The 27,909-nt window shown below is 45.3% G+C and overlaps 1 protein-coding gene across 2 annotated transcripts; it reads right to left on the bottom strand.

Annotated features, from left to right (window-relative positions):
* Nucleotides 1–9,860: 9,860 nt before the first annotated feature.
* Nucleotides 9,861–24,956, bottom strand: LOC129059286 (uncharacterized). 2 transcript variants are annotated; one of them, XM_054555285.2, is made up of 3 exons: nucleotides 24,517–24,956; nucleotides 21,342–21,465; nucleotides 9,861–10,915 (listed from the first exon to the last, which is right to left on the bottom strand). In XM_054555285.2, the coding sequence occupies exons 1-3, from the start codon at nucleotides 24,897–24,899 to the stop codon at nucleotides 10,886–10,888; spliced, it is 537 nt and encodes a 178-aa protein (XP_054411260.2). In that variant the 5' UTR covers nucleotides 24,900–24,956; the 3' UTR covers nucleotides 9,861–10,885. The 2 variants fall into 2 exon arrangements, 1 of the variants encoding a protein (XP_054411260.2); XR_008525080.2 differs by lacking the exons at nucleotides 9,861–10,915; nucleotides 24,517–24,956 and adding an exon at nucleotides 18,499–18,784 and having other exon boundaries at nucleotides 21,342–21,608.
* Nucleotides 24,957–27,909: the final 2,953 nt, after the last annotated feature.

Here is a 27,909-nt window from a genome sequence, read left to right as displayed (position 1 = left end):
GAGCTCTGCTGTTTCTAATTTCTAACCCCCATCTTGTTTCTTTCCCCCAATATTGAATTCTGCCATAATCTTCAGATCAACTCTAGTTGTCTCCATTTTTTTCTGAACGGTAAAACCTCCCAGCCGTCTTCTCTTCCACTCCCTACCCACTCACGAGTCACCTGCATTTCTTACCCAAGTCGTCATCCTTGTTTCCATGAACGATCCTCTTCAGAGCTTCCTGCCAGAAAAGTATTTTGCAAGTTTCACTTGAATTTCTAAACAGTATAATTCTGAACATGTAAATAATATATAAAGCCAACCTATGTTTGGAGCTAAGAGTGACAACAATCTCTCACACTACAGATCCGTCCCAAATTGGTAATGCCCTAAAAATAATAATAAAAATAAGGTGCTTGTGAAATACTCAAATCCCTTCAGTTAGTACAAAAACAACTGGTGACCTAAAAATTCAAGGAATGGCCCAGAGTAAAGGGAAATGTAATGTTGACTCTGGTTTACAGAAATTGAATCTGAGTCATGACAGATCCTGAAATTTCACATGAACTCATTCTGCCTGTAAATGCCCCGGCATCAATAGTGAGCAAACGTGCATTCTGGCCAGCCAGGCAGAAGCACTTTGTTTCCCATTGTGCGCTGACGCCAGATCCCCATTGCTTCTGACAAAGGCCCTCGTCAAGCCTGTGTGTCATCGTTTGCGTTTGCCACAGCTGCAGCGGGGTGCGCGCAGACCTACTTCCCGACTGCGCATCAACTGACCTCTCTGGGGCCAAGACAGGCAAGCCGGGTCCGCGCGGGGTGCAGCGCCACCTGCTGGACTTCCTGTGGTGGAGCAGCAGCCTGCAGCAGCTGCGGAGTCCAAGAAGTCCTTTCCTTGAGGTTTGCTTTCAGACAACCACCAGGCCTGACTGCAAGAACAAAAACACTAGCAGAAATATGCACCCGTTACGCAAACCAGTCATCAAGGCTGCACATGATCCTTTCCTCACTACAGAATGTGGTATGGCGTGTATGTGTGCACCAGTGAGTATGTGGGGGGAGGGGGGTGCACCTATTTGTGGTGGGGGGGTATAATGTGGTGTGTGCATGTGCGTGTGTCTGTGCATGACCTCTCAAAGGTAGGAAAAGTGGCATCGTCGTCATACCCCTTGTTGGACTGGTAAGGAATTGTTCAGTTGACAGAGATTTTTACATAACTTGTTCCATTTATTTCCTCGCTACGCCGTACAAGTAGATAAAACGTTCTTGACCAAATGAATTGCCAGTGATCTGGCTCTCTGGAAGAATTACTCATGACCTAACCACGCTGGAGGCTGACAGCTAACTAATGATCTTTCCCTCTTTTCAAAAGACTTTGCCCATATGGGAACAAAGGCTGTCATGATCCCCCAGCCAGGCAGGGCTGGCCCTTGGCTTGGAGGAGGCAATGAAGTAAGACACAGCCAGCTATGGGAAGAAGTCAACCGCTTCCATGAGGCCAATTGTGGGTGTCTCAGGAAACAGACAAGTTGCGAGTCTATGTTTTTGCCAGATCCTCTGCCCCTTTAGAGACGTGCTCGCATGTCACATGCGTGAGGCAACTTTCCCTGCCTAGGAGGTTACTGACTTAAACCTAGGGACACTTGTTGAAGTGGGAGGCCTGACAGACAAAAGCAAAGGTGTTCGATGCATGGCCCTGCTGGTTGGTGATGTGGAAGTGTTTGCTGACAGTTCTAGAAACACCAGGGAGCCAACAGATTGAGTGTTCTGTATTTTCCTGGCTACTAAATAATAACAATTACAGTTTCCTGAGGGCTTACTCATGCCAGGCAGAAGGCTAAGTGCTTTACCTTTGTTTTTTTGTTCATGAAATCCTCAAAAGTGCTCTATAAGCCATGCACTCTGATCAGCCCTGCTTTCCCGATGAGGAAACTGAGGCCCAGAGGGGTAAGTTCCCTGCCTAAGGTTACACAGCTCAGGAGTAAGGGGAGGACTCAGGTCTCTGCCGGCCAAAGGCCAGGCTCCTGATGCTGACCCTCCTGCTTCCCTGCCATGAGTGCCCTGTGGGGCCCGGACCTGCCCTCTATTTTCCTGCTCGTTTTAGGGCCACAGTGACTCCCCAGCCACATGCCCATACCACTCATTTTCATGGAGCCCTTGAGTATGAGAGCAGGGCTTGAGGAAAGAGCTTTCATTCACTTTGCTTTGAGCCAGGACAACAGACTGGGAAGTGGTTGGAACACACAGTTCTGGGTCAGAGGTCAGAGAACAGACAGGACTCCAAAGGCTAAAACAAACAAGATTTCTCACAGCCGCTCTGGCCGCGTTGAGACCCACGGGCTGGGGCTGGCCAATCTGTCCCCACGTGGGATAGACTGTGTCCAGAAGGATGGCCTGGCCCGCTCCTGGCTACAGCAGATGAGGAAACCACTGTCCTGGATTCAGCTCCCAGTTCTGCCACATTCCAGCTGAGGGCCTGTGGGACAGTCGTGAAGAGCCACATATGGCGATGTCATCTCTCAGGAACCCAAGACGCCAAGGCTCCTCACTGTAACGTGGCAATAGCGCCAGCTAGCATGCAGAACTGTTGTGGGGTAATGAATGGAAGCTAATGTATGAGAAGGAGCTGTTACACTCCAGGACTCTAGATGTCGAATTTTATGGTTATCAGTTTCACAGCAAAAAAAAAAAAAAAAAAAAAAAAAAAAAGTACTCTTATTCTCATATTATTCTTATTAGTTCTGGTGTGCACTTACATGAGAAATGGCAAAGGGATATTCTGCTTGCAGTCTTTTGCCCTCTGGCAAAAACTTTCCAGACAGGGTGTCATCGTGTGCAGCTTCCGTGATGCAGTTTGATCCTGACAGGTAACAAGAGTGACACGTTTTATCAAAATCTTACATGGCTCAAGGTCACTTCCACCGACACCAGTGCTATTAATATTTCCCCCATTAAGCCAACCCGTCCTAAGAGCCAAAGAGAATACCATAGTTCCAGGTTTCGGTTTGAAGGCGCTGATGGATGAGAGTAGAAGGGAGTGAATGAGAAAGCCCAGATCTTCCTGCAGGGGCAGGGAAGCTAAGACCCAGGCCAGCACTGTCCCCTCCACAGCCTTCCCAAGGGTGCGGGGCAGCCACGCGGAAACTGGCACTCACTAAGCCGAGACAGCACAGGCCTCCAACTTTCAGACAAAAGCTTTTTGTCTGGGAGGTGTTGGGGGACACCATACAATGCTGTTTCTTTCTAAATTATTTTTTCCCCTGAATGCTATCTAGATCCTGGAAATCTATTTCCATGAAATGATTTTAAAATATCCTATATGATAAATGAACGCTTGTCATCAACATGAATGTCCAACATTAGGGGCATGGTTAAGTATAGAATGGTGTATCCCATGATGTTTATGAGAGTTTATAAACATGTGGAGGAAGGGTACAATCACATAAAGGAAGGCTTGTGTTAGGATCACATATGAAAAATAAAGAAACAAGAAAAAAAGCTGCAGGCAGGAGTGTACGATGGTAGGCACTGACAGTACAAAAGATAAATGCTGAAACTATTCTGTAGGATACTGAAATGATGGATACTGACCTGCATTCGTCAAAACCCAAAGAACTGTACAACACAGAGAATAAACCTTAAAGTAAATGATAGACTTTATTTAATAATAATGTATGAATATTGGTTCACTAATTGTAACAAATATATGGCACTAATACAAGATCTTTGTTACACGATGTTAATAATAGGGGGAACTATGTGCAGGGAAGGAGGGCAGAGGGAAACAGCTGTCCTAGCTGCTCAATTTTACTATAAACCTTAAACTGTTCTAAAAAATGAAGTATATTAATTTTCTTAAAACTAAAAATAAATAAAGAAATAACCAGAAGGCAATAAATCAAAATATGAATAGCACCGTTTTTGGATAGTGAGATTATGACTAGCTGCTTTTTCATTTTTTACTTTTCTGATTTTCTGCATTCTAATTTTATCAATCAGGTAAAACTAATGAAAAGTTTTAAAATCTTGTCTGGGTGACTATTCTCTGAGGCAGGAACTGTGTTGGCTCACAGTGCTCTGTGGTCTAGTTCCCTAAACACAGCAGGAATTTAGTTAAGTTTTGCTAATAGAGCATAAGCACTTTTAAATACGTCTTCAACTCTGTCTGCCTTGCAGCCTACAAGCTTGTCGCCTCACGGCCCGAGAGAGGACAGCAAATTAAAGTAATAATTGTGAGAGGAACAGATCAGAGCATCTAACGAGTGGTTGGTTGGGTCACTGTAAATTGAAAATCTCTCCTTAAGTGGCTAGAGGCCTGAGTGGGCATGTCGAGAAGCATCTATTAAGTGGCATCAATGGGTAGAGTGGTGGGTGCTGATATAAGACCAAACCCAAGATATCATGTCATCAAACAAGAAGCATGGGCAAGGCTTTGGCATGTAGAAATTGCTGCAATGGGCTGGGTGCGGTGGCTCACGCCTGTAATCCCAGCACTTTGGGAGGCTGGGGCGGGCGGATCATGAGGTCAGGAGATCGAGACCATCCTGGCCAACATGGTGAAACCCTGTCTCTACTAAAAATACAAAAAATTAGCCAGGCATGGTGGCGGATGCCTGTAGTCCCAGCTACTCGGGAGGCTGAGGCAGGAGAATGGTGTGAACCCGGGAGGCGGAGCTTGCAGTGAGCCGAGATCGAGCCACTGCACTCCAGCCTGGCTGACAGACTGAGACTCCGTCTCAAAAAAAGAAAAAAAAGAAATTACTGCAGTGGGATTGGTTTGAGAATTGGGAAGAATTATACCAAAAGAATTCTTAACTGAGTGCCTGATTCTTGGTAAACAGTCAACAAATAGTAACTGATACTTCAGAGCATTAGAGGGATTTGTTAGATCCTAGTTTTAGGATTATTTAGGAATAAAGCTCAGAGATAAAGCAATCCTTCATATTAAAATTGTTTTACAATTTACAATGCTTCTTGACATTGATCTCATTAACTGCCTTCATTTGTAACCTTGTATGACTGCAAGCTCCTTGAAGACAGGGCCATGTCTTGGTTTCATATCTCCCCCTCTTAACACTATGTCTGGCACATAGTTGGTTCTTACAATGGATTAAAGGCTCTTACTGCAAATTCACTGATGCCTCCCATCCAGAGGTGATGTCTATGTATTTTATTTCCCCTTTTGAATCTGGGCTAATCTGTGACTGCTTTGACCAACTGAGTATGGTGGAAGTGACATTATGACACCTCTAAGCCTAGTCTTAAGGCAAACTGGTCTCTTGGAGCCCTGAGCTTTCATGTAAGAAGCCCAGCTACCCTGCCGATAAGTCCATGTGGAAAGGCCTAAGACCACATGGAGAGGGAGTGGAGCCCAGCGGAGTCCAGCCTTCCAGCCATCCCGGTCAAGGGATCAGATAAGTCGGCAAAGCCATTTTGACAAGTCCAGATCAGATCAGCTACTACTTGAATATCTCAAAGGACTCCAGCTGACTCTACAGGGAGCAGAATCACCCAGCTGAGTCCTGTGTGAATTCCTTACCAACAAAAGTCATGAGATACCTTGAAATGATTGTTTCAGCCACTAAGCTGGGGTCATTTATTATGAAACAACAGATAGCTGGAACAGCTCTTACCAAATGTTTGCTATGGATGGATAAATGGATGGATGGATGGATGGATGGGTGGATAGATGACTTAGAAGGGCCATTATTTTTCCTAGAGGAATAATGCTCAGAGATAAAGCAATTTGCCAAAGTTCCTGTAGTAAGCATTTGTCATTATATCCTCCTCCCTTAGCATCTGAACCTCCTTCTCCTTTTGGAGAATTTTCTGTCTTATTAGGTAGAGCTACTTCAAATTACAGAAACAAAAATGCCATATATGCCTTTCCACAGCCTTCTTTAAAGCTAAGGTACAGGCCCATGGTGCAAGATCTTCCAGTGAGACACTCCTGCCTCAAACTGTGAATCAGAAACTGGGGCAGGCTCCATTCCAGTGGGTGGGGGCAGCAGTTGGAGTCTCAGCAACACAGACCCTCCAGAAGCCCTGCAGCCCCAGCCCCAGCAGCAGGGTCCCGTGTCCAGGCTTCCCGGTACGAGCCCCCCAGCCAGGTCCCATGTCTAGTGATATGAGCCATAGTTGCTGTGCCCGGCAGCAGCAGTATCTTCACTGCATTGTGAATCCAGGCCGTTCTTCCTACCTCCAAGCTTGTCATCTCTCTCTCTCAGGGGTGGGTTGAGCTATGCTATCCTATCTATTTTTAATAAGTTCCCTCTCTGCTGAAAGCTAGGAACCCTGGCTGACAGTACCAGATGTGGATTTCTCATTCTAGGATGCCATGTTCTCCATGAATAATTTTCAAATGGTGTCCTGAAGGTCCTAGGGTTCTGCTGGGCATGGTCTGTAGTCCCAGCTGTAGTCCCAGCTACTCGGGAGGTGGAGGCATGAGAATCGCTTGAACCTGGGAGGCAGAGGTTGCAGTGAGCCGAGATCACACCACTGCACTCCAGCCTAAACAACAGAGCAAGACTCCGTCTCAAAAAAAAAAAAAAAAAAAAAAAAATTCTTGATCTGTTTGCTCTAATATTTTTGCTTTGGGTGGTATGTATTATTGTCTTGTGCAGTTTTGATCTTTCTTTTAATGTAATTTTCCTCCTTAAGTATTGACTTCTTCTGCCCTGTGAGCTCCTGTTGAAAGAGGGTATTGGCTACTTTGGCACTCTGCATCAGGAAAGGAGTATAAGGGAGGGAAGGTGGTGAGCCCCAAACATTAGAACCACCATTCCTATTCCCATTTGCTAACATTCCCATTTGCAACTCCAGCCAGGATTTACCTTTAGCTTTAGGAAGAAGAGCAATAGGGGTAAGTGGTTTGTTGTCAGTTTTTAGAATCCATGCTTCCTTCTTGCTTCCATAGCTTCTTCAACATTGCTTTGCAGGAAGGAGCTACAGCCATGCCAGTTGGACAACTAGCAGGAAGTGGAGATTCTGAATAAATGATTAATTAATTTCACCCAGCGGGACGATTAGAAGAGGAATAACTTACATGTGAAGCAGAGCTGGGTCCCAGCTTGTCATGGCCTGGACTGTTGGCTCTCTCTGTGATCCCACCGTGTCCGGAATTGGTGGGTTCTTGGTCTCACTGACTTCATGAATGAAGCCGCGGACTCTTGCGATGAGTATTACAGTTCTTAAAGGCAGCGTGTCCGGAGTTTGTTCCTTCTGATGTTCAGATGTGTTCGGAGTTTCTTCCTTCTGGTGGGTTTGTGGTCTCGCTGGCTCAGTAATGAAGCTGCAGACCTTTGCGGTGAGTGTTACAGCTCTTAAGGCGGCGCGTCTGGAGTTGTTCGTTCCTCCCCGTGGGCTCGTAGTCTCGCTGGCTTCAGGAGTGAAGCTGCAGACCTTCGCGGTGAGTGTTACAGCTCATAAAGGCAGTGTGGACCCAAAGAGTGAGCACTAGCAAGATTTATTGCAAAGAACGAAAGAACAAAGCTTCCACAGCGTGGAAGGAGACCTGAGCGGGTTGCCACTGCTGGCTCTGGCAGCCTGTTTTTATTCTCTTATCTGGCCCCACCCACATCCTGCTGATTGGTAGAGCCGATTGGTCTGTTTTGACAGGGCGCTGATTGGTGCATTTACAATCCCTGAGCTAGACACAAAGGTTCTCCACCTCCCCACCAGATTAGCTAGATACAGAGTGTGGACACAAAGGTTCTCCAAGTCCCCACCAGAGTAGCTAGATACAGAGTGTCAATTGGTGCATTCACAAACCCTGAGCTAGACATAGGGTGCTGATTGGTGTGTTTACAAACCTTGAGCTAGATACAGAGTGCTGATTGGTGTATTTACAATCCCTTAGCTAGACATAAAGGTTCTCCAAGGCCCCACCAGAGTAGCTAGATACAGAGTGTTGATTGGTGCATTCACAAACCCTGAGCTAGACACAGGGTGCTGATTGGTGTGTTTACAAACCTTGAGCTAGATACAGAGTGCTGATTGGTGCATTTACAATCCCTGAGCTAGACATAAAGGTTCTCCAAGGCCCCACCAGAGTAGCTAGATACAGTGTGGATTGGTGTATTTACAATCCCAGAGCTAGACATAAAGGTTCTCCACATCCCCACCAGACTCAGGAGCCCGGCTGGCTTCACCCAGTGGATCCCGCACCGGGGCTGCTGGTGGAGCTGCCTGCCAGTCCCACACCGTGGGCCCGCACTCCTCAGCCCTTGGGTGGTCGATGGGACTGGGCGCCGTGGAGCAGTGGGCGGCGCTCGTCGGGGACGCTCAGGCCGCACAGGAGCCCACGGAGGGGGTGGGAGGCTCAGGCATGGCAGGCTGCAGGTCCCGAGCCCTACCCCGCGGGAAGGCAGCTACCCCGCGGGAAGGCCCGGCGAGAAATCGAGCACAGCGCCGGTGGTCCGGCACTGCTGGGGGACCCAGTACACCCTCCGCAGCCGCTGGCCCGGGTGCTAGCCCCTCATTCCCAGGGCCGGCAGGGCCGGCCGGCTGCTCCGAGTGCAGGGCCCGCCAAGCCTATGCCCACCCGGAACTCCAGCTGGCCCGCAAGCGCGGCACGCAGCCCCGGCTCCCTGGCGCCTCTCCCTCCACACCTCCCTGCAAGCTGAGGGAGCCGGCTTCGGCCTTGGCCAGCCCAGAAAGGAGCTCCCACAGTGCAGCGGTGGGCTGAAGGGCTCCTCAAGTGCCGCCAAAGTGGGAGCCCAGGCAGAGGAGGTGCTGAGAGCGAGCGAGGGCTGTGAGGACTGCCAGCACGCTGTCACCTCTCACCGCTATCATCTTCGTCCTGCAGCCCCTGATAGTCCTACCCTTGACCTCCAGAAGCTGATGCTCCAAGCATGAGGCAGGGGCGCCTAGAGTTCCTGACCTCAGTGACCTCATTGATTCCTGTGTTTAAAGTTTCTGAGGAACCTGAAGGCTGACTCAGAACTGCCTGAGATTTTTCTTCATCGTTCAAACACAAGCCACAATTGCCTAGGCAAGTAGAAAGGGAAGGTAGATGTCAGCAAAAGCCTGGCTTGCCTGCTGCCACTGTAATGAAGACTGGCCAGAGAGGCACAGACAGGACCAAAGAGCTTCACGTTGTACAGAACAGCAGGTCTAGGAAACAATACAGCCTTGCTCGGTGATCACTTACAGAGAAGTGTCCTCAATATCTCCTTCCTCAGAGAAACAAAGCCATTTCCTTGGCAACAAAACCCCATACTTGTATACTTTGCTAAAAATTTACAGTGCAAGGCCAAGGCTGATTGCATGTGTGCACTCATGCTGAGTTTTCGAAACAGGCTTTGCTGATGCCCATCTGCCAACAAACCACCTTTTAACCCTGTGTCCTTAAAAAGCTCAGAGTTATAATTTTCAAAATTCTTAAGTTCGGCTGGGCATGGTATCTCATGCCTGTAATCCCAGCATTTTGGGAGGCCAAGGTGGGTGGATCACCTGAGGTCAAGAGTTCAGGACCAGTCTGGCCAACATGGTGAAACCCCGTTTATACAAAAATACAAAAATTAGCTGGACGTGGTGGCGGGTGCCTGTAATCCTAGCTACTCGGAAGGTGGAGGCAGGCGAATTGCTTGAACCTGGGAGGTGGAGGTTATAGTGAGCCAAGATCGTGCCATTGCTCTCCAGCCTGGGTGACAGAGCGAGACTCTGTCTCAAAAAAAAAAAAAAAAAAAAAAAAGTTCATAAGTTGGAGAGAATCAGAATAGTCTTTCTTCAAACTAAAAAAAAAATAGTTTTTATTTTATTCAAAATTAAAAACCCTTTATTTATTAACTTCAAAGACCTTGACTCTGAAGTTAGAGCTGAATATGCCAGCCTTTTTCCCACTGGAGAAGCTCAAAATCTTCCCAACCATTCCCCTAGATGCCAGATGAAGTATTCCTGAACACACATCATTACTTAAAACTTGGGTTAGAAACATTCTGTTATTGAGATTTATATATTATCATTTATGTATGCTCTTATAGAGATATAATTAAAATATTTCAGAGGCACATTGTTCTAATACACACAAGATACTGGTGAGTTACTAGATCATAAGGGCTATCACATATTATGCTTACCATGTGCTAAGCACTGTTTTAAGTGAGTTTTACACATACTAATTTACTTGGGCCTATCAACAAATAAAACAAAGACAAGAGCTAATAAACAAAAAAAAGGATGGGCAGATGGATGGATGAATGAATGGATGGATGGGTAGGTAAGTAGCGGGTAATAATAGACTAGATCGATAGATAAAAATTAAAAGTTGAGGTCAGGAGCAGTGGCTCATGCCTGTAATCCCAGCACTTTGGGAGGCCGAGGCAGGTAGATCACTTGAGGTCAGGAGTTCAAGACCAGCCTGGCCAACATGGTGAAACCCCATCTCTACTAAAAATGCAAAAATTAGCTGGGCATGGTGGCATATGCCTGTAGTCCCAGCTACCCAGGAGGCTGAGGCAAGAGAATCGCTTGAACCCAGGAGGCAGAGGTTGCAGTGAGCCAAAATGAAGCTACTGCACTCTAGCCTGAATGACAGAGCGAGACTCCATCTCAAAATAAAATAAAAGCTGAGTCTATTGACTTGCTAGCCACAGGAATACAGGATAGGGAGAAATTTACTGAATTAAGTAGTAGCTCACTGAGAGGGAAAATTCAGAGTTGTTAAAGGGCTTGCCAGGGTAGGTTCATGTGGTTATTGCTAATTAAGTGTTGAAATCCAGTACTTTGGAAAGAACGGAATGAATCTAAAGTTGTAAATAGAGTTGGTTAAAAGAAGCCCCATTGCTCGCTGTTGGGAAAAAGTCTTCAGTTAGGACCAGTAAGAGCCTAACATCCCACAGTCATTCCAAGTTCACGGTTCTTTATTCAGCTTCTGGTTTGGAGCCAACCTTGAGAAACACAATAGTCAGTTATGATCCATCCTTGAGAAATGCTCCTGTAAGGAGAAAATGTTCTTTTACATTCCTCACAACAGCTTTTTAAGGGGGTGCAATTATTATCATCCTCATTTTCCAGAGCTGAAGACTAAGGCACTGAAATATTATGTAATTTGCCCAAGGTCAAGCTAGAATTCAGTCCTGGGAAGTCAGAGCTCACACTCTTAACCCCTCTTCTCAGCCAGCAAGCACAGATTTGAAACCAATTGTTGATATGTATGTTGCCTATTTAAAATAATTCATTATTAAAATTATACTTATAAAGTTTTTAATTTCAACTAAATTAAATGAACAAAGAGTACTGTGTATGATTAGTACTATGGCTACACCAGGTTTAACTTGAGATCCGACTTTAATCTTTGCAAACTGCTGTGAAATGTTGGATATTTTGTGAAAAAGATAGGAATATTTGCCTCCTTTTTTTGTGAAAAAAATAGGAATATTTGCCTCTGTTGTTGTAGGAACCAAGTCTGTCTCTACAATCATACACATTATACCAAAGCCATCCTGAAGGAGTGAGTCTTTTAATAGTCCCCCTGTTAAAGACTTTCTCATTCTCATTACCCCCACTCACCCTAGTCTTACCTTCTACATCACTTTAAAACTTTTCTAATTAGAAGTTAGAATTAGAATTAGAATTAGAAATTAGAGGAATATTTTCTAATCGAAAATGAATTGCACTTCTTTTCCCATCTATCTCTCTCCTTGTATCTGCAAACCTTTTAAAGGTCATCACCTTGAGCTCTTTCAAGGGTAAATCATCTCCCAGAGTTTGAGAGGCACAGAGATGTACTGCAAAATCCATGACCATCATCTTCTTACCTTTTGGAAAGATTTAGTTTTGAGAAATAGAGGATATCTGATCAATTTGATAATTAAGAAAGTTGACTGAGCTGTGTAATGCAGTTTTTTGTTCCAAACAAATAGGACACAAAGTAATGTAATATGATTTTCATGTCACCAGTATAAACTAATACAAAGGCACTTTTAAAAGAGAAGTCCCCAAATTGTCGCGATCAGTGGTGGTTCTATTGGCATAAAAGTACTGCCTCTGAAGATGACTCCTTTAGTGGTGATAATCTTTTTGTATATGTTTTAGTAGGTTTGTGGAAAAGCTCAGTATGACCACAGCATAAGCTGTACCTCATATGTACATCAAATTCGAACGTATAGACAACTGCATGGCTTCCCTTGTTGACAGTTCTAAGGGTTTGAAGGTAATACAGGTGGCAGAATAAGATTTTATCAGAAGAAAGATTTCCATGGCTAAGAAAATATTCAGTACAGGGCTAGTGTATCCTTGAGACTTTTCACAACACAAAGATTCTAAGATTCAATATTCCAAAAGATCTGTGGCAAACTGAATAATTTTCAGAAGTGAGTTTCCACTGAATTAGCCACATTCTTTCTCCCAATTCCTCTTGTAAATTATAGCAATCATTTATAGGCTAATATTAAGCATCTTATCACTGAGAACTCTATAATAATTAGTCTTCATTATGATGGCACTGATATATTTGGAATAATTAGTAAAAGACTAAAAATTATGTCCAGTATAGTTTTTGCTTTAAAGCATATTTTAAGTGGGATTGTTTTTGGAGAAAGGGAATCCCTGAAAGCGATTTAACTTAATATTTACCCATTTACACTTCATTGGGAAGATCATTGGTTCATCACACGCACTGTTCTTCACTGCCACTAGGTGGTGCTCCAGCCGTAATGTCTCTTCCTGAGCCTCCAGAACCTGTTCACTACATACTGTCCTAGGGTAGGTCCCACTGAACATGGCTGGTCTTGCAAAAATCACATCCAGTGTGAGGTATGTTTCTAAGCTCCCTAAAGTTTACACAGAACCCCAGAGTGAGAATGACAGTAAAAAAGACCGCTATTCAGGAAAGCAGAACTCGACCCACAGTGGAAAGAAAACAACTAAGGCAGGTGGGGTAGTAGAGACAAGCCCAGGCTTTTCCCCCTGACGGTGTCTTTAGTAGTAACCTAACCATCTACTGCAGTGGCTGGCCCAGTGACGCTGAAAGGTGAGGCTATGCAAACATCTTCCATGGCCTTCCAATTACCACAGCTTGACCAACACGAGCACCAGGAAAAAAAGACCTGGGAGACGGACCAATTATGGGGACCTTAGGTCTGTGCCCGCCCAGCTGTGCCTGGTACCCATGCTTCATATCTATCCAGATTTTATTTGCTTTGGGCTAACAGCTCACCATTTGCCAACACAGGCGACTTGCTCCAGGAGGGCAGACCTTTCCCTGGACTGTGAACAAAATTTATCTCCCTATTTCCTGAGTTCTTTCAGTTACATTCTGTACCTTACTAGTCAGTTTTGAGTCAGTTTCCAAAAGAAACGCATAGAGGTACAAGCTTCAAAGAAAGACAATCTCCATACGTGGTTCAGTGTACAAATATGGGCAGTGTGTGTGCATAGTCACAAACGCTAAGTGGCACAGAAAAAGAAGCAATCTGCATGAGCCAGGGTATTAAAAAGGCTTCACAGAAGATGTGGCACTTAAAAACAGGACTGCAATGTTGGGAGATGGAAAAGATCTTGGAGAACATCTGGTCTGAGGCTCTGAAATAGTTCATCTGAGTCTTTTTTTTTTTTTTTTTTTTTTTTTGAGATGGAGTCTCTCTCTGTTGCCCAGGCTGGAGTGCAGTGGTGCAATCTCAGCTCACTGCAACCTTTACCTCCCAAGTTCAAGAGATTCTCCTGCCTCAGCCTCCCGAGTAGCTGGGACTACAGGTGCCTGCCACCGCACCTGGCTAATTTTTGTATTTTTAGTAGAGACTAGGTTTTGCCAAGTTGGCCAGGCTGGTCTCGAACTCCTGACCTCAGGTCATCCACCCTCCTTGGCCTCCCAAAGTGCTGGGATTACAGGCATAAGCCATCAGGACTGGCTGTTCATCTGAGTCTTAAAGGCTCATGAAGTTACCTCAAGAGCCATCCTTGAGGCCAACCAAGGAGGCTTCCAGGTCCCACCCACATTTCAATAGCTCCAGTTTTATCTGTTTACTTTATGGGGGTTTGGTGTAAGCTCTGTTTGAACAAAGAATTCTACTCCTTTTTTTAAGTTGGAACCATTGATCTAATCCAAGCTGCTCATTTTACAGATAAGATCACTGAAGCACATTGAGAACTTTCCCAATCTCACACATGGCTTGAATTGAAAAGGTAGGGAACATTTTGGATATGTAGAAGAAGGGTGATATGGTTTGGCTTTCTGTCCCCACCCAAATCTCATCTTGAATTATAATCCCTAAGTGTTGAGGGAGGAACCAGTGGGAGGTGATTGGATCATGGGCGTGGTTTCCTCCGTGCTGTTCTTGTGATCTGGTGGTTTAAAAGTGTAGCACGTCCCCTTCACTTGCTGTCTCTCTCTCCTCCCACCATGTAAGACATGCCTTGCTTCCCCCTTTGCCTTTCACCATGATTGTAAGTTTCCTGCAGCCTCTCCAGCCATGCTGAACTGTGAGTCAATTAAACCTTTTTTTTTTTTAATAAATTACCCAGTCTCAGGTATTCTTTATAGCAGTGTGAAAATGGACTAATACAAAGGGAGACCAGGGTGTCTGCAGGGAACAAGAAAGAACCACATCTCCATCTGACCCACAGGTTAGAAAAGCATGTTTGTCAAACTATATGAACCTAAAGGCAGTTTATATTTGCTGCCCAAGTTCTATTCAGAGATATATATCCTCTTGCCAGAGACACAGACATGCAAACTGTATTTACTACTTACTAAACCCCAAACCCATACTCATCAAACTTGAAAGGTAATAGAATACTAAGTTCCATTGTCCAGATGACTCTTCTTCATCTTTTAACAAAGTTATTTCCTACTGTTTCTCAGAATGGCTCCCATGCAGCTAAGAAAAAGACAGTACTCCATGCTGGAGATGATCATCCAGGCTCGGCAGTGGATACACTGGCGGATGTTTAGCAAATTTTATATAAATTGACCTTATTGTAAAATGTTGATGCTTCCTCACCAACTCCTGTTTCCTCCTTATTTTACAAAATGTGGAATTAATTTCAGACTAGAGCTTAAGTCAAGCACCTGAGTTGGGAAGACCAAAAGTCAACACAGAGGCTAACCCTTGAAAAGAGCTGTGAAATCTATAATTCAGGTCACAAGGAGGACTCTGTTGCTTTTCCACTCTGCTGGTGAACAGGTAACAGAAGGTATCCTCTCAGTTTCCCATTGTATTTGGGTGAAAGATGCCCACCTCAAACCCACTTAAGCACAAAGAGAATTTACAAGCCCAAGCAATGGGAAAATGCAGGGCTAGCTCATGCTCAGCTGGAGAAGGAGGAGCTCAAATGGTGTCAGGAGGAATCCATCTCTCCCTCTCATTTCTGCTTTATCCTATTGTCTTCATCCTCACTCAGGCTTTCTTGGAGAGAAGGCAAAACCCCAACAATTGCAGATATACAAACTTTAAGTCTCTGGCCCAGGGGCTCCAGGTATAGAGTTGCATCTCATTGGCTCAAATTGTCTCCCATACCCCTCCTTGGATATATTGCCTTGATCGCATGCCTAACCCTGGCACTGGGATTTGAGAATTTACCAGAGGTTACCTCCTGGTAGAACTGAGTCTTAAAAGAGGAACCTAAGCCAAGGGCTAAAAGTAGTGGAGGGGTGGCTCCCCAAGAAGAAAAGATAGATTCTGTTTCAGGAAGAAGGGATACTGAGCAGGTCAAACCACAGCGGTGTGCTCCCTTCACCTGCTCAGCCCTGTGCCTCTCTGTGCTAATGGATAAGGCACACCTGATACCTTTGGAAGGCTCTAGAGTAGCTAAATCATAGATACTATTAGCCAAGCTAGCCTGCCCATTCAGTTGGGTTTATTGAACAAACATTTATTTATAGTAAGCCACAAACTTAAACTGAGCCCATGCAAGGAGGTTTATTGGGTAAATCAACTTCCCAGAACTACTGTGTCAGGAATTGCCACAGGCTTCTTGTTGACCAAGCCCCTGGGGCCACACTTTGAGTCCTGGCTGACTGTCAGCTGCTATTTTTTTTTTTTTGCCTTTCTGCAAGCCCCAGGTTCCAGGTTTGTTTGTTGTTGTTTTTTTTTTGCCTCTGGTTCCTAGGTGTTTTCTTTTCTCCTAACTTTGGCTAGGCACAGGACACATCTTTCCAGCTACTTCTGACACTCTCAAAAACAAGAAACAAGATTTTTTTCTTCATCAGGACTGGAGATTTACTGGGGACAGGAAAATCTTCGAGGATTCAGAAGACTTCCTGCTTCCTTAGGGTCATTATTCCTGATCATCACCCTTTTCCAGTTCTCAACTTTCATGGCATTTCTGCCTCCTCTTCTGTGGCTGAAGTGGAACTCACAAGCTCTCTCACTCCTGTGCACTGGCAGTGCCAGCTACCACTTACTAAGCACCTGCTCTAGGCCAGGCCCTGTGGAAAACACATTATCAGTATATCATCTCAAATGCTCCTCCCCTCTCCTCTGCGGTGAGTCCTATGACCCTCACCAAAGAGGAAACTGGGGGCCGGAGAGATTAAGTCACTTGCTTGCATTCTGTAGCCAGTGAGTGGCAGCCGAGGAACTGGGACTGGGTCTGCCTGGGACTGGGTCTGCCTGGGACTGAAACCACGCTCTTCACCACCACACTGTAGTGCCTTCTGTGGGCCTCTACTTCAGGAAGCCCTTTTCCAGCACGTGAGCCTGAAATCACAGAATGGTAAGAACAAACCAGGGTGCCTGGAACACTGCTCAGGAGCCCCAAAGACTCGGGAAGGCCATTGGCACACCGCATGACCACAAGGCTGAGTGATTTCAATCTCTATGTCTGACAACGCACCACCCCGCAACGGCATGCACAGAAGATTTATAACAGGGGTTTTCTTCGTGTATCGCCCCTGCTGGTATCAAACCAGAACCACCTCTATTTTATGTAGTGTTTCTCAACCATATTTTACTCATGTGCCCTTCTGATACGTGCAAAATTCTTATTACCACCATCCCAAATGCTGGGATGGTCCCCAGGGATTTCTTTCCTCCCACTGTGATTTCTGCATTTCTCCATCTCACCGACCAATTCCTGTAGTTTGAATTACAAAATTCCCCTCCTTTATTTTCCACATATAAAATGTTTACGTAATATTAAATATCAGAATACACCTAGACATATTTAAAATATTAACACCCCAGATCGCGTTGGCCCCAGCCAATCAGAACTGCTGCTGGTCCTTGCCGCATGCTGCTGAACTGCAGCCTAGCATTAGCCCTGTGTGTACTTCCGGGAGTCCTACAATACTTCCTGGGGGTACCTCTCCCACCACCACAACTGGGAATCCTGAGCTAGGATCTAGTGTTTCTGCTTATGTTGCTATAGAATTCAACTAGGTGAAGAAGAAACAAAAATGGAGTTTGCATCATTCTCTTTCTCCTTTCTTTTATGTAAACCTTCCTCCCAACCAATTGCTTCATCATGGTGGGGCTGGCCTTGCTCTCAGTACAAGGGATGGAATAATCCAAGAGGAGTAACAACAGCCAGGTGTGTCACTATGTGTCAGAATAATGCCCCATGTGCATTAAGTTGCTATCAAGGGGCATCACCCTTTCCTCATCTCGAACTCCGACTATGAGGATATCCAGCTGGTGTCTATACGGCAGCCACCCACTTGTTCCTCCTGAGGGAATTGCCTTTGGTTTTTCAGATCATGAGGAAATGAGGCACCTAGTTTCATAATTCCTGAATGTTGACCCAGTCCTGGAAGAAGCCAACGCCCAACTGGAACATTACTGCTCTTGCCTGTGTCAGAAGAGGAACAGGATGACATGGCAGGAATCTTAAAGTGCCTCCAACACCACCTGTGAATCAGTGCTCACAGGTCAGAGCCTTCAGGGTGATGTTGAAAGGCAGGAATACTGCTCAGCCCAGCAAAACAGCAGGGCCTAAAAAAGACGGGGCCAGAGTTGGGGGGAAGGAAAAAACAAATTAAGTGCATGTCGGACACCATCTGCTGATTCCCAAAACTAATAGGAAGGTCTTTGCAAGGATTGCCATTGTCTACTGGAAGATTCAGAGGAGAAAAAAAAAAAACTGTGCAACAAATGCTATATTTTTGTTCGCAAAAGATAAGGTATATTCAATTCAATCCAATTTTATGGAGAGCCTCTGAGTCAGACTGCAGGGCCTGTAAAGCTGCATTCTCTTCATCCCTCCACTAATGCATATAAGGGGAGCTTAGTCCAGAAATTTCTGGGAATCAGAGGAGGGAAAAAAACTGAAATATCAACCCTTGAGATATTTTTAGTATCACCTGAAATCTCTAATGCCTTGGCTGGGGAAACCCCAAAGTTCCCCAATATTAGCAATTCCCCAGGATTTCAACTCTCTGGGTCCTCTGACCTCAAGCTCCTGAGTCCCCCCCAGGTACCTCTGAGCTCTCCAAAAGAAAACACTCACACAGAAAGGAAAGTCATGCTGGAAACTCCAATAACAGGAGACTGGTTGAATGTATGAGGGTACATTCACAAAATGGAATCGTGAGTAGCATTCTAAAAATGAGTTAGGGGTACATCTGCTCAAGGTCAATTGTGAAGTGACCAGGGCTGGGGTGGAACAGCAGCAGAAATGATACGTTTAAGAAAAAATACATGAAGGGCATCTCCAGAAGGAGACACGAGAAACTGGTAACAGTGGTTGCTTTTGGCGAGAGGAACTGAAGCTAGGGGTCAGGAATGAGAGGAAGTACACATTTTTATAGGAGTTTTTGTAACAATAAATCATAGTTACTTTAAAAAATTTCCAAGGAGGAATTGGAGTAAGAGACGCCATCACGTGTAAATGTTGGGGAACCAGGTTCAACGTCACTGAAGATGCCCTAGAGGAGGAACAGAAGAGCTTTAGATCCATATCCCACAGAAAATGCCAGTTATTGCTGGTTCCAAAGTTCCTTTTAGAACACCCGCTACCAGGATCTCCTCCTCTGGCTTTCCTGCATCACCCCTTTGGCTCTGTTGGGTTTTATCATGTCATACTCCAGACTTTAATTCTACCCTCTTCTTCAAAGCCGCTGGATGGAAACGCCCTCCCTCAATGATCTGCTTAAACCAACAAATCTATATAGGTCACGTGAATCACTCCACTACCCTAGAGCATAAGAATTGCCACATTTCGGCCGGGCGCGGTAGCTCACGCCTGTAATCCCAGCACTTTGGGAGGCTGAGGTGGGTGGGTCATGAGGTCAAGGGATCGAGACCACCCTGGGCAACATGGTGAAACCCCATCTCTACCAAAAATACAAAAATTAGCTGGGCGTGGTGGCAGATGCCTGTAGTCCCAGCTACTCAGGAGGCTGAGGCAGGAGAACCACTTGAACTCGGGAGGTGGAGATTGCAATGAGCCGAGATGTCGCCACTGCACTCCAGCCTGGCGACAGAGCGAGACTCTGCCTCAAAAAGAATTGCCACATTTCTTAATTTCTCTAAAGAAAATTAAATCTGGCCCAGTCTCCAATCACCTTGTGCTCATCCCTCCCTTGGGAAGATCAAAGAAGTCTAGAGTCCTAGAGTTTCCACCATTCAGGAACATTGCGCAGGGGCCTTTAGTGCAGCATGGTAGCCAGTGAGCTGCTCATTGTCCAGGCCCCCAGGACGATGCTCCCATCTGCAGGCTCCTCTGGTGGCCCCCACCATCTCCACATCAGGCGAGGTCCTTGGCCCTTTCACCTGGCTCCCAGTTCCTGAGACTGTGGGTCTCATCCCCAGGTATCCATGGCCTCAGTTCACTCAGTTCACCTGAGATGTACATCTCAACTTGGGTGCTGGATGGTGAGTGGTATGCAAGTTCCCACCACTCAAGACTGGCCACCCTCTCTCTACCATCAGAGCCAGGCCACTCCCTTCTTCTCAAAGCCTAGTTGTCGTCCCCTACCTCTCTCCAGCTTACATTTCAAAACAACATCTCCATTCTAAAAAGCAAAAGAGCTTAGCATTTGTCCATTCCACACCCAGGACAAGGGAATCAAGAACTCAAAACACAAAGGCCTGTCTGTTCATGCTGTAAGGGGGAAGAGGAAGTTACCTGCACAGCAAAGCAACTCCACTCAGGATTAACCCACCACTCTGCTACACCCTCCTCTCAGTAAATCTTTGTGCTTCACGTGGCAGAAAACACTTTCCATAAATAAATGGGGATACACCCAAAGGGAGGTGAGGGCTGTTGTTAGCCAGGGTCCCTGAGACTCAGTTTCCTGGATTGAACGTCACAGGGGAGTAAATTTCATAGTGAAACAGCACCTCACAGAGTAGGTAAACTTCCCAAGACTTGGCAGAGAAGCCTGTGTGCCAAGTGAATTTTCTGCCTTCCAGCAAAGACGGAAAAGATACCTTTGAGTGGGTTTTCCACTGAGGAAGAAAGGTCTCTAGAAGGAGCATAAGTCCAAGAGGACTCCAGGGTTCCCAATTTAGTTGTTCCGGGTTGGGGCCCAGACAGGTATTTTTAAAGCTTCCCAGGAGACTCTCCTGTGCAGACAGGTTGAAAGCTGTTTATGTAAAGGCCTAAGGCGTTGTGTTTCCTCTGTTCCATGGGTTGGTTTCCCAACCCCAGTCTCCATTTCCCCATCGCCCAGCCTCATATCAACACCTGCTGTGTGTTCTCCAAGCTTCTATGCTCCTCAGTCTCCAGGCCAACACATTTGGATGCCAAAATCCCCTGCTCGTGTTTAGGGCCCCTTCTCCTCCTGGGTTCCACTTGTAGTATCCCAGATGCTGAAGTGGAGGCCTTGGAACCCTCACTTAGGCATTAGAGGGAGCATGGCTGGCACTAGCCTAAACAGCTGAGACCCTTTCGCCTTAGTAGCCAGACAGGATGCAGAGAGCAGCCACAGAGTACCACAGCAGGCTTTGGGGATGCTGCAGAGTGGTGGCCCAGAGTTTCCACAGCTGTGCCTTATGTCCCCATCTCCTCAGCTGGCAGGGCCTGGACTCCCTCTTCCATGCTCCCCTCATTGTGGAGATGGACCCATTCTCACTTCTCTTCTGTTTCTTCACCAGCTTCACTTGCTGTGAGGTCAAAGATTTCACTCCTGCTCCTGAGACATGTGACTGATTACTCTTGGAGCAGTGAAGTCCTGGGAAGGACATGGGGATCAGTCAGGCTGGTTTAGATTAGCCTATGTGACTCCAGGTTGCCCTGTTGGTTCTATTGTAACGGACAGGCCTGGTCAAATGGTTGGCTCCAAACCTCCCCAGTCAGCATCCTCTGTATCAGTGTTTCCAACCCTCATTGTAAAAAGCTACCTTTCACAGATTTTTGATAGGGGATTCAGAAGACTGACTTGTTGCCACCGCCCCGCCCCACACCGCCCCTTCCTCAGCTTGCCCTGTGCCTGAGTGTTTTCCGGAATCCAGATAGAGCCAGGCAAGCAGGGCTCTTACCTTGAGCAGAAGGACCTCGGAGGCTGTGTCGTGAAGACTTTCCATCAGGGGCTGTTGTTTTGCCCTTTGAGACCAGCCGCTCTGGCAGCATCTTAGTGTGAGCCAAGAGTCAGATGTTCCTTCCCTGTGGGATGATGGTGTCATTGTCAGAAAGCGCCCTCCATTTCTGATCATCTGCTGCTTCTGTCACATGCAGACTGGCTCTCACCAGTGCCAATGCCTATTCCTACATGTCAGCTATGGCACAGGGCCTGGGGTCCATCTCACGCTCCAGCACTTAGGCATCACCAGCCACACAAAGACAGCCTGTTTTCTTCCTTCCTCCCCACTGCCATGTCACTGCTGAAGGGCAAAGACCTTTTGAGATGAACTTTCAAGCTCAGTCTCTTCACAGTTCTCTGATATTCCTCACATCTGCAGAAGTAAGATACTTGGGTCTGCCACGACTACCAAATTCTCTGTCCCCTCTTTCCCAGTGTGGTCATGATTAGTAGACCTGGATGTGTCATTTCATGTTTGTATTAACTCCTGTCTTGTTCTCCAGTTTCCCATGAAGGCCTCAAAGAGTTGATGACACACTTTTCATTTTTGGTGCTTACTGTTTCTCTTTATTTTCTTACATAAGTCATATAGGAATATATCCTGATTGTATAAGTTTCAAATAATATAGAAGTTTACAGAGCAAAGCTGAAAACTTGCACCATCCCGCTCCAGTTCACTCCTCCTCAAGGTCGCACTGCCCATGGCTGGCTGTGCCTCTTCCTTGTCCCCTGTCTAGGCACACACACTGCACAGCACATGCGTCTATGCATGTGTCATTTTTTTATTTTTCATTTTTTAGATGTAGATATTACTTTGCAAAGTAACAAATTTAGTACGTTTTTCACTTGGAAATGTTTCATGTTAGGATATACAGCTCTATCTCATTCATATATAACCATATACACACACATTATATAATGCTTTCATACCCTAGATTTTTATATTCATAAAAAAGAGATTGTCCTATACACATGGTTCTGCACTTTGTTTTTTGTTTTTTGTGAGCGGTTTTTTTTTGTTTGTTTGTTTTGTTTGTTTGTTTGTTTGGGTTTTTTTGAGATGGAGTCTCACTCTGTCGCCCAGGCTGGAGTGCAGTGCTGTGATCTCAGTTCACTGTAACCTACACCTCCTGGATTCAAGCGATTCTCTTGCCTCAGCCTCCCAAGTAGCTGGGATTACAGGCACACGCCACCATACCCAGCTAAGTTTTGTGTTTTTGGTAGAGATGGGGTTTCACCATGTTGGCCAGGCTGATCTCGAACTCCTGACCTCAAATGATCCACCCACCTCTGTCCCCCAAAGTACTGGGATTACAGGCGTGAGCCACTGCGCCCAGCCTACTTTGATTTTAGACACGGAATACTCAGCACATACATGCCTTCCTGGTTTTACCAACAATTGTGTCCTCTTTCATAATTTCGATGTGCCAAAAATATATTAGCCAGAAGCCCACTGGAGAACATTTTGTCACAAGTACACTTCTCATCTATCTGTGTGACAGTCCTATAATTGAACCTCACATTCTGTGGAGGAGTAATGAAATATGAAAGCCAAACTTATTACACAGGGAAAAAGTGCTGGATGGAAAGGAATGGCAGAGAGGATTCTTGGGTGAGGAAGGGCTAAGTGGCTGTTGTTTCCCCTTGATTCATTTCCAAAACTTTCTGGTGATGTGAGTCAATAGTTATTATTAGCTCAGAGTTTTACCTTTCAGTTTCAGCTTTAGTTTTACCTGAAGCCCTTTTGACAAGTCATTCCAAGTGACAGTTCCATCTACACATGAGCCCAGAGATTGTTTCTGGGTGGGACAAACTGTCCTTTCTAATTAGAGATGCTCTATCCCTAAGTGATTCATTTTCTTTGAGCATCTCAGCTCATGTTTAATTTATTTGCAACCAGGTGTGTGAATGCAGCTCTTGCTTCTGTATAAGGCAGATGTATACCCATACACCTGATATTAATAAACTATTGATTTCATGTTTTGTTGCATTGCTAAATTGACAGCCTAGGCAATTTGTTTTCCTCCAGAAGTACTGCCTCCCTAATTAAATAGACCTCATTTAATTGTGGGGTCATGTTAACCAAAATTATATTTCCCAAAACCTTGAAAGTATTTTTTAAAAAACTTTTATTGTTTTGTTTCAGCATTTGACATTGCTACACAAATTTAGTCATGCAGCCCAGCAGCCACCGAGTGCCTACTGAATTTCCTGTCACCCAGAGCCTGAATTTCCTGTCACTGGGCATAACATTTTAAAAATATTATTGTTTTTTTAAACCCTGGCACTGAACCAGTTTTTCTTCTTCATCTTGACTTAATGCCTCTCCCTTCTCTTCTCTCATCTTCTTCTCCTGGCTCCACTCACCTCCTCTGTAGCCAGGAACCCACAGTTGGCTATTTCGGCTGTGTGTCCAGAGTCTGGAATCCCTCGTCCCCTTGGGCTTGCACTGTGGCCAGTTAGCTTGCCCATCGTCAGCCTCGGCACCCTCCTTGTTTGTCCCCTCCCCTCCCGGTGCACCCTCCAAAGGTGCACCCCTCTTCTCTGAGGTCAGCCCCACTGCCTGGCCCTCTGTCCCCTCCTCCAGTGCTGTTGGTGACTTTGCTCCATCAGGCATCCTCTTTCTCTCTCTCTGTCTCTCTCTATTTTCCCCCTTCAACTAGTTGCTTCCTCTGCAAAAGGAAAAAAAAATAAAACAAACATAGTCAAGGTTCCCTTAAATGAAAGTTGCTTTTTCTCAATCCTGCTATTCCCTCAAGCTATTATTGTATCTCATACCCTTCTACCACAGTTCTTTAAAGTCTAGTCCAAACAGGTTTCTCCACCTCCCTACATCCCAGCATCTACTTTAAATAAATAAAAAGATTAAACATACAACTGAAAGTGCATATGGTAAATATTCAATGAAGAAAGATGGAAAATAAAAAGCCCCTTCCCCATCTGACTGATGGGGAAATTAGTAATTAATTAATAGAGTCATTAGTCCCTTTTTAGAAAAAATAATATATATTGATTTTATCTATTGTATTGTGTATACGTATGACATATTATATATATTGTACACATACCCACACCTGCAAATATATATGTAATCTTTTAAATTTTACACACAGGGAATCATACGGTGGTCTGACCTTTTTAAAAAAATTTGATAACATATCCTAGCACAAGAATCCAAAAATAGGGGTTGCCCCTGGTGAGAGGATCTGAACTGTTGAGGGATGAGGTAAAAGTGCAACTTCTTGGAGGCGGCAGCGAGGCAGTCACTGGGCCGGGGTCCTGGGCCGCCGCGCTGCGCTCTCTGGCGGCTCCTCACAGCTCTGCTCCAGGCTCCCGTGCAGGCAGCAGTGGGACATGACGAACTTGGGCTGCAGGGACGTCCCGGGCCCGGATGAGGACAGTTTTCTGTACTTCGCCTACGGTAGCAACCGGCTGACGAAAGTATACATCTCCGAAACCCCTCGGCGGCGGGCTTCTGTGTGGCCCGCATGCAGATCGAGACCGTCCTGGCCAACATGGTGAAACCCTGTCTCTACTAAAAATACAAAACAGCCCGGCGCGGTGGCAGGCGCCTGTAGTCCCAGCCACCCAGGACGCTGAGGCAGGAGAATTGCTTGAACCCGGAAGGCGGAGCTTGCAGTGAGCCGAGATCGCGCCACTGCACTCCAGCCTGGCGACAGAGCGAGACTCCGTCTCAAAAAAAAAAAAAAAAAAAAAAAAAAAAAAAAAAAGAACATCTATTGTAATAGAAGTTAAAGTTTCAACTCAAGAAGGAAGAGAAATAACTTGTCAAAGTTATCGGATGACAAATTACGAAAGTGCTCCTCCGTCTTCACAGTATAAAAAGATTATTTGCATGGGTGCAAAAATAAAAATGGTTTGCCACTCGAGTATCAAGAGAAGTTAAAAGCAATAGAACCAAATGACTCTACAGGAAAGGTCTCAGAAGAAATTGAAGACATCATCAAAAAGGGAGAAACACAAACGCTTTAGAACATAACAGAATATATCCAAGGATATTCTATGTGCTAATATAAAATATTTTTAACACTTGAGAACAGGGATCTGGAGGATCTCCACGTTTGATCCATTTTCAACAGTGCTCTGAAGGAATATCTCACTTGGGTGACTCCTTGTTTTCAGACTATAAAAATAAACCGGGTTAGGAGTTAGACAATTTAAAAGGGGGATATGGGGCCCTGAAGTGTGTGACAAATGGATGTGAGTACCCCTTCTGTAAACACTGAAAGCTCTTCTCTTGACTTGATCTTAAGTGTCTCCTTGCTTCGGTAAAGGATAGATTTGTAGCTCGCTTGATGATGGTGCTGGTGAATTGCTCTGCTCTGTCTGAGATTTTTAAAAATCAGATTACTGAGAGTAATCTGCAGATAATTGATAATAACATTTTGAAAACTGGAAAGATGGTATACTGTTTTTAGAGGAATAAACATATTTGTGGTTTTAAAAAAAAGAGCAACTTCCTTTGCACTGTATACCCTTTTGTATTATTAGGATTTTATACTATGTTTATATGTTGCCTATTTAATAAATCACTTAAAGTTATTTATCTTGAATCTCTTTCCATATTAGCATGTACAGACAGAACTCATGATTTTGTGGATATGGGCAGACTATCTCTGGAAAGATACAGAAGAAATGAGGAAAAGCCTCTTGAGGAATGACTTGCAGACTGACCCCAGGTCAGATATACTTCCTGCATACCTTTTGTGCTGGTTTTTGTTTGCTTGTTATCACGTACAAATATTACACAAAATAGGCTTCAAAATAACTAGTTATATAGATGTACCATGTTTTGTATAATTAGTTCCTTATTCATGGATATTTAGGCCATTCTCAAGTTTTAAAGTTATTATTATTATTATCATTATTACAAACAGCGTCACAGGGAGAATCCTGTACATATATCTGTAATACCATGGTGATGTTTCTTCTCTCCCTGTCCCAGACCCCTTTCCTCTGTTATTATCTGTACACAGATCTCGTGATGGCGCTTTCTGACTACTCATCCTTGAATGAAGTGCGTTTTCCTTTGCAGGCAATCTGGTGGGGAAGGCCAGGGTCAGGTTCCACTTTTTGGAATGTTCTCATGACCCAGGAAGTGGGTAAAAGACTCCTTTAGGCAGAGGACAGGCAGATGGAGGGCTGTGTGCATCCCAGTGTCTCTTCTGTCTCCTGCCACCCAGATAGGCCAATTCTAGCATGCACCTTGTCTGTGAGTATCCTCATTTATCCTCACTTCCTCTGCCCCTCAGGACCAAACCGTGTGCAGAGTAGCTTCCATCACCCCGGCACCCACTCCTTCTGGGGCAAATAATAGATTTGAGTTTTGCACCTCAGTGTGAACCTGTTACCTTAAAGAGATAAATCTGGTTGATTTTTTCTGAGATATAAGGGTCCTGTCTCCATTCTTCCATCCTCCCTGTTCCCTCTCACTGCTTTGGCATGCCTTCTGCCTATTTTGTGTAATATTTGTATGTGATAACAAGCAAACAAAAACCAGCACAAAAGATATGCAGGAAGTATACCTGGCCTGGGGTCAGTCTGCAAGTCATTCTTCAAGAGGTATTTCCTCATTTCTTCTCTATCCTTCCAGAGATAGTCTGCCCATATCCACATATATGGAGCTGTGGGAAACTAACCTAAAATGTGGGGTGGTGGGGGAGGGGATTTAACTTATCACAACTTACAACTGTGCTCTGTCCAGTCTCCCATCCCTACGAGGGAGGCAGAAAATGAAGGGGTCCCATAGCTTTCTTCTCACTTTTAGCTGTTAAAAATTCTGGTCTAATCTAGTCTAAAATTACAATCATATCTACTCAAATCACCCACCCCCGTCATGACCTGGGGGCACCTGCAGCGGGCAGGGGGCATATCTGTCTTTTACTCCTGTCCCTTCACTTTTCCTCTTGGAGTAGAGAGGGATGGGTCATGATCAGGTTCAATGACAGCTCCTGCCCCTCCTTTATCAAAGTTGGGGACTGGGAGAGGCAATGGAGAGGGAGGGTAACTGTTTCCTTACTGAACTTCCTATGTTGTGGTTCTTTCTCTGTGAATGCTCATGGCCTCACTGGCCAACACTAACCATCTTAATGGCTGGCACCCTAAAACAGGCTCTTTGAGGCTGCCAGGTAAGTTCTTCAAAGAGGCTCTCTCACATACATGGCTTCCCCAATGTGGCAGATCCAGCTGCAGGTTGACCTCCTCCAGCCCCTTCAGCCTCTGCCTCTGTGTACACCCCACAGCCTCTTATGCTGGGCTGTCCTTGCCCAGTGATAGGAAACAAGACAACTCAAGGCTGTCACCTTCCATGTGCACTTGCCCATGGGAGACTCAAGCCAGACTCTGCGATTTCTCCCAAGGCTCTTTGCCCCTGCTCAGCAGGCACAAGGCAGATCAATGCATCAACTATACCTAAGCAGCTGACCAACTGGTAAATGAGGCACCAGCCTCCTCTTCTTGCAAGTAAAGTCCAATGTTTAATGATGTTTCTCTTGGGGCCCATTTCA

This window comes from Pongo abelii, chromosome 4 (genome assembly GCF_028885655.2).
Source record: "Pongo abelii isolate AG06213 chromosome 4, NHGRI_mPonAbe1-v2.0_pri, whole genome shotgun sequence".
In the NCBI taxonomy this organism is placed as follows: domain Eukaryota; kingdom Metazoa; phylum Chordata; class Mammalia; order Primates; family Hominidae; genus Pongo; species Pongo abelii.
Note: the sequence above shows the minus strand (reverse complement) of the source record. Positions and strands in the feature narration are given on the sequence as shown.

What these genes read in the sequence shown, in the direction of transcription:
- LOC129059286 (XM_054555285.2), bottom strand. Translation starts at nt 24,899, where the DNA reads ATGTTGGCCAGGACGGTCTCGATCTGCATGCGGGCCACACAGAAGCCC. An exon ending in TATCAAATTTTTTTAAAAAG is followed by an intron (nt 21,466 to 24,516) that starts GTCAGACCACCG and finishes ATCATCCCACAG; the next exon opens with GGAAGGAACATCTGACTCTT. An exon ending in CCGAGGTCCTTCTGCTCAAG is followed by an intron (nt 10,916 to 21,341) that starts GTAAGAGCCCTG and finishes TTCTCCTTACAG; the next exon opens with GAGCATTTCTCAAGGATGGA.